The sequence below is a fragment of the Simochromis diagramma genome, unplaced genomic scaffold (genome assembly GCF_900408965.1).
Source record: "Simochromis diagramma unplaced genomic scaffold, fSimDia1.1 OVJJ01000798.1, whole genome shotgun sequence".
In the NCBI taxonomy this organism is placed as follows: domain Eukaryota; kingdom Metazoa; phylum Chordata; class Actinopteri; order Cichliformes; family Cichlidae; genus Simochromis; species Simochromis diagramma.
This window is the reverse complement of record NW_024386736.1, coordinates 1,124,826-1,138,844: the sequence shown is the minus strand read 5'-3', so window position 1 is coordinate 1,138,844 and position 14,019 is coordinate 1,124,826. Positions and strand designations below refer to the sequence as shown.

At 40.2% G+C, this 14,019-nt stretch overlaps 1 protein-coding gene across 3 annotated transcripts; it reads left to right on the top strand.

The window, feature by feature from the left end:
- The first annotated feature begins 2,352 nt into the window (after nucleotides 1–2,352).
- On the top strand, nucleotides 2,353–13,731 carry LOC120744820 (bifunctional apoptosis regulator-like). Of its 3 annotated transcripts, none has more exons than XM_040049445.1 (9): nucleotides 2,353–2,453; nucleotides 5,203–5,512; nucleotides 6,420–6,518; nucleotides 8,754–8,847; nucleotides 10,156–10,328; nucleotides 10,410–10,554; nucleotides 10,703–10,882; nucleotides 11,177–11,373; nucleotides 12,303–13,731. In XM_040049445.1, the coding sequence occupies exons 1-9, from the start codon at nucleotides 2,366–2,368 to the stop codon at nucleotides 12,493–12,495; spliced, it is 1,479 nt and encodes a 492-aa protein (XP_039905379.1). In that variant the 5' UTR covers nucleotides 2,353–2,365; the 3' UTR covers nucleotides 12,496–13,731. The 3 variants fall into 3 exon arrangements, with proteins under 3 accessions (XP_039905379.1, XP_039905437.1, XP_039905498.1); XM_040049503.1 differs by lacking the exon at nucleotides 2,353–2,453 and adding an exon at nucleotides 3,882–4,017; XM_040049564.1 differs by lacking the exon at nucleotides 2,353–2,453 and adding an exon at nucleotides 4,030–4,290.
- The last annotated feature ends 288 nt before the right edge of the window (nucleotides 13,732–14,019 follow it).

The following is a 14,019-nucleotide window of genomic DNA, read 5'->3' as shown; positions in this document are numbered from 1 at the left end:
GACTGTTTCCCAATTCAGGGTCTGCAGCCTTAAAGTACGCAGCCTTAACGGTCCTCAAGGGCCGCGTACTCAAAGACTGCTGAGGCCGGAAGTGCGAGGCTTGTAGGCTTGTGAAATGGGACGGTCTAGCCTCCGTCGCGCTGCCCAGGTTGCCTAGCAACCATGATACTAACAGCTGGAAACGTTTCATACAGCTTTGTTTGACAGAAATGAAGGAGAACATATTTTGTACATTTGTTTCTACATGAGCTTTGTGTGATTTGATAAGTATCTGAGGCTGAGACCACAGGACTGTAAAACATGATTGTTGGGCTTCATTTTTGTACTGAACAGTCATTTAAGATTAGCTAGTAAATAACAATTAGCTAATGTTGTTCATGAGACTAAAGTCATCTCACTTTGGTAATGTAAATATAATATGGCCAATATTATATTAATCATTATTAGTTATTACAGCAGTGAACATGAACTCTGTGCCAAACACTGAGCTTCAGTAAAGATTCAAGTTGCATTTATTTATATTTCCTATCACCTTAAATCTTCACTTAAACACAAGTATCTGTGACAGTGTATATATAGATGTATTATATATAAGAGACAAATATTGTTCTTTTAATATGTTGGCATTACTAAATTTGGCTCAATGCTTACATATATGTGTAAAAAGAAAATGTACGAGCTGTGAAAACTGTTTCTGATAGAATGAAGAGTAGACTGATATATGAAATATTCCTTTATTGGGTGAGAAAATCAGACCATGTCATAACTGCTTTAAGTCATACAGAATAGATATCAGAGCCTTAAACAGGCTGACTTCTGTTAAATGGGTCAAACTGGGCAGAAAGTCTACAAACACATAACATCCTTATAGAATATGATATAACACTATAGATCAACTTACCTCAGAATACATAAAGCATATAAACAATTACAGCAATATGATGCAACAAACACAGCAGTGCTACTGATCCAAAATACTCAAAGCTTCATAGAACTGAAACAAACATTTATTTTTAGCTCCATTCTGCTGCTGATACATACTTTAGGTTTCTGAACATTAAACTTGTTGCTGCCTTTCATAGTGTGTAACCTGAAGGCCCTGAGTACTTTCTCCCACACTGAAAACACTGGGATGATAACATTATTTGAACATTACCTAATAAGACTGATTCAGCACAGACAGTTATGTTAAACTTTCCTAGCAGTCCTTCACAAACAGGGAACAGTCTGTCTATTCTCTCCATCTGTCAGCTGCTGCTGGCTCTTCCTCCTCCTCTTCCTCACACACTGCTGAGTTTGTCCTGGTGGATCATCAGGGGTGCAAAGCCTCACACATGATGTGCAGCAGTGGGTCCCTCAGTCTGTCCTCACTCTGGACACTTGCAGTTGTCACACATGGAAATCAAATGTGTGATAAGCTGCAGGATTCAAACACAAGTGTAACTTATAAATACATGTTCATACTTTTATTCCACAATCAGAGAGAAAGAAATGGAGAGAGAGTGCAGGACAGACAGACAGGTGACAGTCTCAGGTGTATACACTGCTACAAAACAGCACAAGAGATGGAGGATTTAGTGTTTGTGTTATTACGAGTGCTAAACAAGAAGAGTTCCCAGATGGTACAGTGGACACATGTGTGACTGCTGTGATTAAAGCATCTTTCTTTCTGCTTAACGAGTGAACCGTCAGCTCGTTCAAACACACGTTAAAGTCCGTTTGGCTTGACACCACCGAACAGAGGCAGCAATATAACATAGCGAACATTAACAGTGCAGTGAATCCTGCTTGTGCCGTGATATTCAGGACTGCAAACTGAGCAGCATCACTGACTTTCAGCCTGTTGTGTTTGTGGATATATGACTGACTTTAATTATCCACAAAATCATCACATTCTCTGTAAGATTAAGGTCGACTATCTAACGGCTAACATTTGCACATAAATAAGTGACATAATATTCAGAACTTACTTTTGAAAGTTTACTCTTTGGCCGCTCCACTTCTTTGAAGTGTCTCCCAGTCCCAGTGCACTTGTTAGCATGTTTTGGTTCGTGCAACTGGTCCGTCCGGTTATTGTCTCCCCAGAAACATTTCCGTTGTCTTTTTTCCTATTTCCGTTGTGCTTTGTGTGCTTTTGTTGCGTTTTTCTTTTTGCAGCATTTTTCTTTTTGCAAGTGTTTTTCTTTTTGCAGCATTTTTCTTTTTGCAGCATTTTTCTTTTTGCAAGTGTTTTTCTTTTTGCAGCATTTTTCTTTTTGCAAGTGTTTTTCTTTTTGCAGCATTTTTCTTTTTGCAAGTGCTTTCTGAAGTTGCAGTCCGTTTGGCCTCTCAGGGCCACCGTAGGGGGGGGATCTGCGCTGAACTGATGCAGGTGTTTAAAAAAAAAGTCACGTCTGCTGGATTGAGCTCTGACTCTACCCAGGAGGAGGACACCGGACCTCTTCCTCTTATAGGTGAGAGCGTGACCGGTGACGACTTTGTGAGGTGGGCGGTGTGGCAGGTACGCATTCAGGCGCGTGCGTGGTTGCTTGCATGTGGGGGTTTCCACTGCAGGAAGAGGCTGTGAGAGAGCAGAACTGCTCGATAGTGATGGGCAGATGAAGCCCCATGAAGCACTGAAGCTTTTCATCCAATTGGTTCACCCCAACGCGAAGCTTCATGAAGCTTCATTTGCTCTAGCAGGACACCTACTGGACGTAAAAATAATAGCTGGCATGAATTTGAAGAGTGTGGCATTATGCACACAGCCTGTAAATGTCAACAACAAAAGGAGTGTGTAAAACATGTATATTGTAGTGATGGCAGTATACTGTGTATATTTATAGTGGCAGTATGGGAAATGATTATTTGGAAATGCTTGAAATGGAAATGATCATTTACTGTGAGGTGAGGTGTGGTTGGGGTGTGGACAGTAGTTGTGCTTTTGTAACGTTAAGGTATGGACAGCTACACACTGAGGCTTTGAGCCTCAGTCCTGCCTGTTCACATTTTATTCTGTAAAAACTAAATTTTCACTGCTTTTACGACCTTTTTAGTGGGGAGAACATAGCTAGGATTTAATGATTTAACAAATCTTTTGAATCCTTTGTCCTCCACAATGCTAAATGGCTGTGAGTCCTCAATCACCATGCTGACCAGGTCTTCATCTATTTGAGATTGTTCTCCTCAGGAAAGACAATAAAGATAAAGCACAAATATAAATATCACACACGTAACTTATAACAGTTGTATAATATTGTTATATCATTTAGTAACATTACTGCATCCTATATTATCATTGCATTTGATGGCTCACCTGGTCTTGCTCCACAATCGGTGTCCCCCTTATTCTCATGCAAAGCTCTGTAGTGCCTAAGCATGGATGAGGTGTTGTTGTTATATCCCAGCTCCCTGGCACATAGCAAACACTTCACCTTGTACAAAAGTACAGACAGCTTAACATAAGTTTTATTGCACCATCAGTATTATGAAAATACATCTTCTGTAGAAATTTACATACCTTGTTGGGAGGAATAAGATCAAAATGTTCCCACACAGGGGAGGACATCCTCCTCTTCTTAGCTGGCTCCATTCTCTCCTGACTTTCCTCACTCTCATAAACCTCCAAACGGTCTCCAAACTCTCACTAACCGCAACTCTCCATCAAACACCCACATTTTTGAATGAAGTCTGAGGGGTTTATATCGCTGTCATATCTCGCGGCAAAGTTCGAACCACTTCATGACCCAGTCCCGTGTTCCCCCGCCGGGCAGCGAGCTTCGGCCGTCCTTCTTTTCAGCTCCTCCCATAAATGAAGCAAGCCTCGATACGCGCTTCGCGGAAACGCCCCCTCCATTACTCGACACACGCTCCGAAGCCTCGATACAGAACGTCCCATCACTACTGCTCGAGAACTGCTACTGTGTGTGTGTGTGTGGATACGTTGAGTTCTACTCGCGAAATGAGCCTGCAATCTAGTTATTAGCCGGATAGTCATGCCACCCTGCAGTCGGTCACCTGTCAGAGACCAGTCCTGAGGCGAGTAACAACTGTAGCTTAGCCAACTGAACCACACCAGTTAGCAGTTAGTAACTTAGCAATCAGCGCGTACTGTTGAGCTAAGTTAGGCTTACTAGCATGTAAGCCTTGAAGCTAACGATAGCGCAGTTTGGTACTAATAATTGTAGTTAACCCATGTTTACAGATCAGCAGTAACCGATGTGCAACTAGCGCATAGCTAGCAACTAGCTAGCTAATTAGAGAGTGAAGCTAACGTCTAGGGCAGTTAAACTGTACCTGCGTGCTGTCACAGTAAGTGAGCAAACTGTCTGTTTTGTTTATGTATTCAGACTTGGTAATGGTTCACCCTTTGTTATTTGAAAATCAAATAAGTTTATTTATTTTTAGCCATTTACCGAGTTTTCAAGTTCACTTTTTTTTGCAAGAATTTAAAAACGTGATATGGAAATGAAACGAAAGCTGTCAAATCCAGTGAAAATGCCAACTACTTTATGTTTTCAGTTTGTACAGTGTTTTGAGTTTCGAGATGTCATGTCAGAAAAACAAATTCTCGTTTATAAAATATTTGTTTACTGAGCAAAAACATGACTGGTCGCTTTACCCCTTAAATCAAGCATGAGCAAAGCACAAGGCCTTCCAGTTATGCAGTTTTGAAATGTTAAAAGAACTGTTGTTGGCAAATATATTTGGATTGTAGTGCCGAGGATAGGCTTGGTGGAAGCACTGCTATCTTCTTCTTCTTCTTCTTCTCTTTTTTTTTTTTTTTTTTTAAAAGTAAACATTTTTCTACGTGAAGCATTTAGAGCATGGGTCTGAAACTTAAATGAGCTGTGGATCACTGCTGGCACTGTCATCTCATTGGAGGGCCACTTTAGTGCTCAAGTAATACGAACAAGAAAACACTGACACCTATTTCCAAAAAAGTAGTGTTTAATGCAGACATAAGTGTACACATTAGTGTTTGACTGCTAGTGAAAATTGTTTTCTTTACAAATAACTCTCTCACTGAACTAATGCAGCCAATCCAACATGTTTGTACATGTTTATACAACTCAGTCCTCCCTAACAAAAAACGTAACTTCAAGGGCCCAATATATTTCTTGAGTTCGAGACCGCTGATTTACAGCTTGCACCCATATCCTACTTAAAACCTAAATGTTATAGTTTCTGATTTAAGGCTTATTAACCTTGTGTCTCTTTCAGACTTGGATATGTTGCAGCAGATGAAGTTGAATTCAGCAAATGACAGTGTGGAGGAATTAATGGATGAGTCTTCTCTCTTATCCGAGTCTTCCGACCCTCCTCAGTTAAAGTCTTCAGCGAGCGGCATCTCAGAAAATGAATTTTCTTGTCACTGTTGCTATGACATCTTGGTCAACCCTACTACCCTGACCTGCGGTCATAACTTCTGTCGGCACTGTCTCGCTCTATGGTGGGAGTCCTCGCAGAAGAATGAGTGCCCAGAGTGCCGGGAGAAGTGGGAAGGCTTTCCTAAAATCAACATACTGCTGAGGTATGCTTCTCATAGCTGTGCCATATCAGTGGGTTAATGTTTGATATTCTGGCTGCTTTATTCACATCTCACAGAGACTTACTGGCGACTTCTACTAAGCGTGCTTAGTTAGCTTTATTAAGAAATGGAAAGTTTGGATGACCAGTAATGATGTGTGCAGTTACACCAGAAGCAGACATTCATTATAGTTTCAACATAACCTCTTATTGAAGAGCAAAACACAATATAAGATTGGGAAGAAGCTAGCTGATATGTCATTTAGTAAATCCTAAAAATAAAGTGAGTACATTAAGCCCAAAGTTTGATGCTTTTTCTTAGTGGTAGAAGATCCCCATTTCAGTTCTGGGACAAGACTCTAATCTCTTTAGGATTATGTTTCATGGAGAAAAAAAAAAGCTTGGTGATGTTTTCACCACAGCAAAATCCACATTAGAGGTGAACACTTTTACAATAATATCTGTGATTTGTTTCACTTTCACTCTCCCTCATACACGCAGCTCGCAGTCACATGGCCGTTTTTTTGTTCTACTGAAAGACACGAGAGCAAATGTTAGACACAAATATTTTGACATGAGAGGAACCAGGAACTAATGATCTGTGGTAAGGACGTGCGGTTTATAAGAAATGCATGACAACTGATTGACATACTGATGTTTCAACCTAAGATGTGGAAATGTTCTCGCTCAGATGCAGCTGAAAACAGCTGCCGAGATCGAAGATGTCATTCAGACACTCGTCTCTCCATTGAATTAAAAAAAAAAAGAAAAGAAGTATTTATCAGATTGCCCACAAATTATCCTTGACATTGCTGTGTCAAGATGGTTTATCTTCATGTGCTCCGCGGAGATAAGTTAGTCCTACTTAGTTTGATATAGATATCAAACTGATATAATCATCTTCTTTTTAGGGATGCAACTGACAAACTTTTTGGTGAGGTCATACAGCGGAGGAAAGCGGAAATCCAAGCAAACCCCAAAATCTCCCGGAGCTTGTTGGCTTTCCAGAGGTACTTTGATTCTCAAATATGTTTTGGTATATATATGTATATGTTGCTGTAAAGTCCATGAAGACTGTCAATTTAAAAACAAGTCTAGCCATTTAGCAACTAATGTTTCACACCATGGGCAGTCTAACATTGCATGCATTAGAGGTGGGAATCACTATACATCCCACGATACGATATTATCAAAATACTTAACGCACGATACGATATTATTGCAATTTTTTTAAAAATATTTTGCGATATTCAGATTCTGTACATAAAGGTAAACTTTATCAATATTCATTTTATCTCATAACAAAGTCTCACACTCAGTCTTTCTCTCATTTCAGTCAGTTTTATTGTTGACAAACTGAACGGTTTGTATTACAGTCTAGTCCAACTTAACTGAATGCAACCATCTGGTACAATTATAGCTATTCTGAACTATGCAATTTGTGAAAACTATGCAGCCCATTCAGCAACTGAAGAATTTGAAAGTAAATTAAAACAAAATATAATTTTACATTAAATAAAAAAGTTTTAAACTTAATTAAAATAAAACATGTCTTAAATTAAAATAAGTAAACTGTCATGTTTATTGCTGCCAAAAAAACTTAAACACATTTGGACAGTGAAGGAACGTCAGGATTCTTGCTCAGAAAAAGGATCAACATGCTCTGAAGTCAGAGCATGTTCCAGTCCACAAAAACTTTTTTTGTAACAAAATATCGATTTCTGCTGTCCCTGTATCGATACATTATTAGCAAACAAAATTTCACGATACTACACAGTATCGATTTTTTTCCCCCACCCCTAGCATGCATGTTGAAAAGCTGGGATTTCCAAAGACTGGGTTCAGTGTCACCTTCCTGTAATCAGAGGAAAGCTGCAAACAAACGTGAAGCATTTGATTCACTAATCCTTTTTGCTGACATCACAGCCTGCTTCAAAGACAGCACCTACAAGCTGGTGCACTCTGGAGGCTCAAAGCTAAAGCAGCCCTGAGAGTAAATGTAAATGAAACTCCAAGAAGTACCAATTCTGAATAATTTGTTCATTTACAAAGCTGACATGGCCTGATGGTGCCAAAAAATCCAAATAAACACTGCCAAGAAAATCCTACAGGGAAGATGATACATCTGGAGGTGTGGACAGTGACCTGGTCTTAATCATGCTCACTGGGAAATCTGACCGGTTTAAATTCAGCTTTCCAGAAGCCCAAAGAGCTAACCCTGAGATACACACTAGCCACAACTGGCTGTGGAGCAGACTCACTAACTCAGGCATGAGGTGTCTGCTGGGTCTTTACCAGATACAGTGATTTCATTCCTCCATCCTTCAGTATGATGCTGACTGACTCAAAGGAAGCTCGTACAACAGGAGGTTTAGCCATGGATGATCCATCAGTCTGCTCCTCACACCTTTGTTTCTTAAGTAAGTTCCAGATGCTGCAGTTTCATGCGTTACGCTTTCCAAAGAGATCTATTAACCCAGGAATGAATGAGACTCATGACTGGAATGTTTTGGGATTGAATTTTCAGTGCTGTAGATTTTCCACAGAGAACAAATTTGCCCTAGTGGTTATCACACTGCACACAGTGACGCCATACTTATCCACATAATCAGGCTGTGGGTCAGATTGTGTAATGTCACAGAAGGAGTGAGTGCTGCTTCAGCACACAAACCAATCGTAGAAAATGGCTGTGAGCTGGGAAAAATGCTTATGTGGAAAAAGAGCTTCCAATAGTCTGTCCTCCTTGTGGTTACCCTGTACTCCGATGCTCTGGAATAACCTTCCCCTCCAAATTAGACAAACGTCATCAGTGCAGGTCTTTAAGTCCAGATTGAAAACCTATTTTTATTCCCTGGCTTTTAACTCTGTAGGAAACTGACACCTTCTTATTTATTTTATTGTATGTAATGATTTTATGGTATTTTTAATTTGGTAGTTGTTTTGATCTGTGTTGTTCAGCACTTTGGTCTGCCTGGTGTGTTCTTAAAGTGCTATACAAATAAACGATGATGATGATGACTTGAAACACAGCATAGCACACACACCATTGTTTGGCACTGACTTTAAGTAGCTTTAAACTCAATGCTGACCCTTTGCCATACTGATCTCATCTTTGCCAACTTGCCTGACGTCTCCTTCATTTTTCACGTGTATTTATTTGCACGTACTTCATTTATTTTGGGTTTTTAATAAAACTGGGCCAGCTTTACAAAGCCCATCCTTCATGTTTGTCTTCCTCATCTTAGATATGGTGACAACCTGGGTAGATCCAAGACAACCCAGCACAAAGGAGCAGGCTTTTTCTTCTCTGGAGTCCTAACTGCACTCACATGTGTGGCTGTAAGTACACACAAGCAGGTTAGAAATGCCTCCTTGCTCTTAAACATTACCTTCTGGATTTTCTTGCAACGGCAATGATGAGTTGCCCTTTTTATTAGGATTTGTGCTGATTTCATAAACGGTATGTGTAAGGTAGAAACTGCTCCTTGTTTTGAAAGTGCCTTGTGTCTTACTTATACTTTCGTTGAACATGTGTCTCCTAGTACCCTAAGTGACTAGCAGAGGGCATGTCCTCCTCAGTCTCAGTTGCTAGTGCCAAGTTACTTTGAATATAACCTGATTTTCCATCTCTAAATTGTGGACCTCTTTAGAATCAAAACATTACTACATTCCTAACCCTACATGTTGCAACGCCTGTAATTTTTAGTTTGTCTTTTAACCAAAGCATCAAAATTATGTAATATTGAGGCACTTGGGAACAACGTCCCCCTGTGTTTTGCCACGTGGCTGAAAATGTATGTCTGAGTGTGTACGGTGCAGGGAATAAGTAAACAGATTACAACATAGTTCTGTTTTTGACCTCAGTTCATGGTGATGATTATTGGGTCGTCTTAGGTGAACTAAGTGTTGTCATTTCTGCAAAGCTTCAGTTTATTTTGGATGCTTTGGGCAATCTGTTGTGGAAATATAGACTGGGCCAACTCAGCTGCAGGTTCAAGTTAAACAAATGTAGCGACATCTAGTGAAGTTGGATTATTATTGCAAGGTGAGGTAATGGTTAAACCAGGGCTGGGCAATCTTAGTCCACGAGAGCCGGTGTCCCTGCAGGTTTTAGATCTCACCTTGGGTCAACATACCTGAATCACATGATGGTAAATGGCCTGTATTTATATAGCGCTTTACTAGTCCCTAAGGACCCCAAAGCGCTTTACATATCCAGTCATCCACCCATTCACACACTGGTGATGGCAAGCTACATTGTAGCCACAGCCACCCTGGGGCGCACTGACAGAGGCGAGGCTGCCGGACACTGGCGCCACCGGGCCCTCTGACCACCACCAGTAGGCAACGGGTGAAGTGTCTTGCCCAAGGACACAACGACCGAGACTGTCCGAGCCGGGGCTTGAACCGGCAACCTTCCGATTACAAGGTGAACTCCTAACTCTTGAGCCACGATCGCCCCGATTAGTTCGTTACCAGGCCTCTGGAGAACTTCAGGACATGTTGAGGAGCTAATTTAGCCATTTAAATCAGCTGTGTTGGTTCAAGGACACGTCTAAAACCTGCAGGGACACCGGCCCTCGTGGACTGAGATTGCCCACCCCTGGGTTAAACTATTCAGACCAGTGTTCCTGTGTATGTTTGTAGGTGATGGTGTTGGTGTATCACTGGAGCAGTGGTCCAGTGGATCAGCATGACCTGCTGATCACTAAGCCCGTGTCTCACTGGACACCTGAAGAGGTTGTATCCTGGCTCGAAAACCTGGGTCCCTGGGCCCAGCTGTATAAAGAACCCTTCCAGCAGGAGAACGTCAATGGAAGGTGAATTATTATTTATTTATTTTTTAAAGAAATGTATTCATTAATGTTTTTAAAATCAATATTATAATTTCTCTGGTTCAGGCTCCTGTTGATGCTGGGGGAAGAAGAGTTGTTGAAATCGCCTTACAGCATTGAAAATCCGGCTCACAGACGGGTTATTCTGGCTGAACTGGAAAGAGTTAAAGCTCTTGGGGTCAAACCTCCCCAGAACCTCTGGGAATACAAGGTGACCACACTTCTGCGTCAGAATGGCTGATGCTCAGTATTATTAACATCTTTACAAGTTGCACATTGTGTTTTGCTGGTAAAGCAGCACATCTGCATTTCCACAGTTAAAGAACTGTCTCTTTACTGTTTCTGTCACACTCTGTCAGGCGGCTAATGCGGGGAAGTCTCTGTTCTTGCTGTACGCACTGAAGCGCTCCCCTCGTCTCACAATCTTTTACTTGTATTTGTTCGACTACTCTGAGACCTTCCTGCCCTTCCTGCACACTTGTTGTCCAGCCGTCACAGACAGCGATCAACCAGTGGAGAGCAGTTTTGTCAGCTCACAGGTACAAACCAGACAAACTTCCCACTGAAATGACACATAAATAATAAATTGTAATATACTCTAACGAGCTGAAAATGAAAACACTGGGGACCTTTTATTTGTAAATTACATGCTGTGATTGCTTCTGGTAATTAGATGAAGACGGCGCTGAGAGCATGAAGATGTTTAGACTTCTTTAAACTTTGCTCCATGTGCAATACATATGACTATTCAGGTTACATGTTTTGTTCCTGCCCCCCCCCCCCCCCTTTTTTTTTTTTTTTTTTTTTTACTCTTTTAAAACTTATTAATTTAGGTGGATCCCAGCTGGCAACAATGGGCAGAGTTTCTTGTGAAATACTGTCTGCTTCCATACCAGCTGATCGCAGAGTTTGCTTGGGACTGGTTGGCCGTTCACTACTGGACATCCCGTTTCATCATTGTTAATGCCATGCTGCTGTCTGTCCTTGAAGGTTGCGCCCTATGGAGACTGTGGATGAGAGCCAGGATCAGGTAAATGCAGTGTGAGGGTTGGGTGATTTTCTTTTTGCTCTTGTTGTTTTTATTATGCAAACACTGAAATAGATTTTAAACTGTCTCAATCCAGATTAGAGTTCTGCACAGTTTGATAAATACTCTCTAATAAAAATCTAGTTATTAATACAGTTACGGTCATTGGGTATGTGTGTTATGGCAAAAAGTAAGATCAGATTGTACTTTTGTTATACTAACTTTGAGAAGGAAGTGATAGTCGAAATAAAAGATGTGTATACTGTGGTCACGTGGCATACTTTGGTCATCACAAGGCATATTAGTGTTACTGGGAACATTTTCTGGTGCCAAATTAATGGGTATGTGAACCTAGATAAAAATGTTTTTACTTAATTTCAGTGACTGATAAGACCCAGACACAGTAAGTGAATATTCCTGCCAGTCAGGAATATAAACACTGAAACTCAGCAGCTCCAAAAGTCAATTTTTTTATCCTAAAATGCTGGTTAAGTGTAAATATTATCTATCTGAAAGACATGCAGTACGTCCCGCTGAAGGAAAACAGGACCTGCTTAAACATTCCTTGCAGTTCTGTGCAAACCATTGTATTAATGTCATGTTTTCTGCATTGTATGCATAGACTGTATAAAAGGTGGATGTAGTGATGGTGACATCACCTATTGGCTAATGAAAACAAATGGAGCACAGACTTCTCTGCAACTGCAAGTCTTTTTGAATCCAGAGTCGCCCCCTGCTGGCTGTTAGAAAGATTTCTGGCACTTCTGCCTTGGCTTTACATTTCAGACCTAGAGACTAAGACCATGTTTTATACTGTCTGTTGTGTATTACCTGGAACTGGATTTAGTATCTCCTGTACAAGATTACAAGATTTGGGTTGATAGCTGTTGAGTAGTGGTTGTATGACACTTGTTTTCTCCCTCTCTTTGTAGGACTCTTCCACAAATGATGTGGAGCCACTTGTGGAAAATGCTAACTCAGGGATTTGCATTTGCCCTCCTTTGGCCTTTTGTCCCGCAGTTTGTATGCAACTGCCTCTTCTACTGGGCACTCTACTTCAGTCCCATCATTAATATCGACCTGGTGGTGCAGCAGTTAATGCACCCTGAAACAGTAGCATTGTGACAGACGGCACCGGATGAGGAGGTGCCCAATTGATGTGGGACAATTTGCAGCAAATGAGTTGATGAGAAGTGTTTATTTTTAGCAGTAAACACATTGAAGACTGGCTTTATCTACTGTTGGGGAATTTATCTTGGTTCTTGATTTGTTTCACTCTCTGCCGGATGGTTGCTGTGTTGAACAATAGAGGCACCGGACTACTGAAGGAGAAACAAAACCAATGAGGTGAGAAACGAGTAACAGTGTCTGACTTGGGTTGATCACTGCAGTGATCTTTTTGCATCAACAGTGCATTCACAAACCACGATGCCTAAACGGTCCGGGGTGGTAAGCGGAATGATAAGACGTGTTTAAACACTCGCTGGAGTAAAGATTGGAATCACGACGCGGTGCTTAAAGCTCTGTAGCCCTGGCATAGCTGTAGTCCAATAGAACATGTGTTTATATGCTTATACAGAGTCAGTGAAGTTGGAACAAGACATGTAAGGATACATGTTTTTGCATCTGTTATCAAATATCATTCTGGCATGTGATCTACTTTTAGAAAAAATAACCTCAGGCTGCTTCAGGATTATCCATCCAGAATCTGAAGCAGTATTTATAACTCTGCATAAATTCTGATGCATTTCTTACATTTTCACTGTGAGTGTGATCTCGGTGATCTACAGAGCTGTGTGAGAAGTCATTCTGTGATGTTTGGTAACATGACTGAGTGTCAAGTGAGGTTTGTAGTTCAGCAGTCTGTTTGGCCTCTCAGGCTTTAGCACCCTTCCAAGTGCAAACAGAGACAGTCTGGCGGAGCAAATGTTCTATGAAGTTTGTTCCAGCGGTTCCAGCATTTGCCTTCACAAGATTTGTGATGCTTAGATTTGAAATTTTTAATATTGTGGGTTTTTTTTTTTTTTTTTGTTTTTTTTTAATTTGTTTAGGTAATGCATAAAACGTCTACTTTTTTATAAAAAATATTATATATATATTGTTTTTATTTTCTCACACTGCTGAGAAATATTGTTGCACTTTTTAAAAAATGTTCAAGTAAATTACAGTATACGTTTCCATTTCATGGGTGGACCAAGCTAATCAGAAATTAGGTTGTTTTTTTTTTTTGTTTTTTTTTTTTATAAAACATGTTCATTTGCACTGAAAAATCTTACACTGTGATGATCATTATTATTATTATTTGTGCTCTTTTGTTTTTGAATGAGACTTTACAAAATAAAGATTTATATTAAATCTGAAGGAGTATTCATAGCCACATATAAATGACTTTCTAAATTCTGATTCATTCTGATAAAGGAGCCTCAACCAACTGCTGAGTGCATAAAACAACATTTTTAAAGGGTCTGGATTTAAAAGCCTTTGCTACCTTAGGAAATATTTTAATAATGTGAGATACAGGTTTATGATTTTCATGAGACATAAGTTAATCAAATATCTAAAAATCTCTAAAATATTTCTCATCACATGAACAGAATATATCAAAGTGAAGAAATTCACTTTCAACTAAATAATATATTATATATACCC

Coding starts and splice junctions, on each gene's coding strand:
- LOC120744820 (XM_040049445.1), top strand. CDS start 2,366: ATGCAGGTGTTTAAAAAAAAAGTCACGTCTGCTGGATTGAGCTCTGAC. Junction 6,519..8,753: donor AGCTTGTTGGCTTTCCAGAG/GTACTTTGATTC, acceptor TCCTCATCTTAG/ATATGGTGACAACCTGGGTA. Junction 8,848..10,155: donor CTGCACTCACATGTGTGGCT/GTAAGTACACAC, acceptor GTATGTTTGTAG/GTGATGGTGTTGGTGTATCA.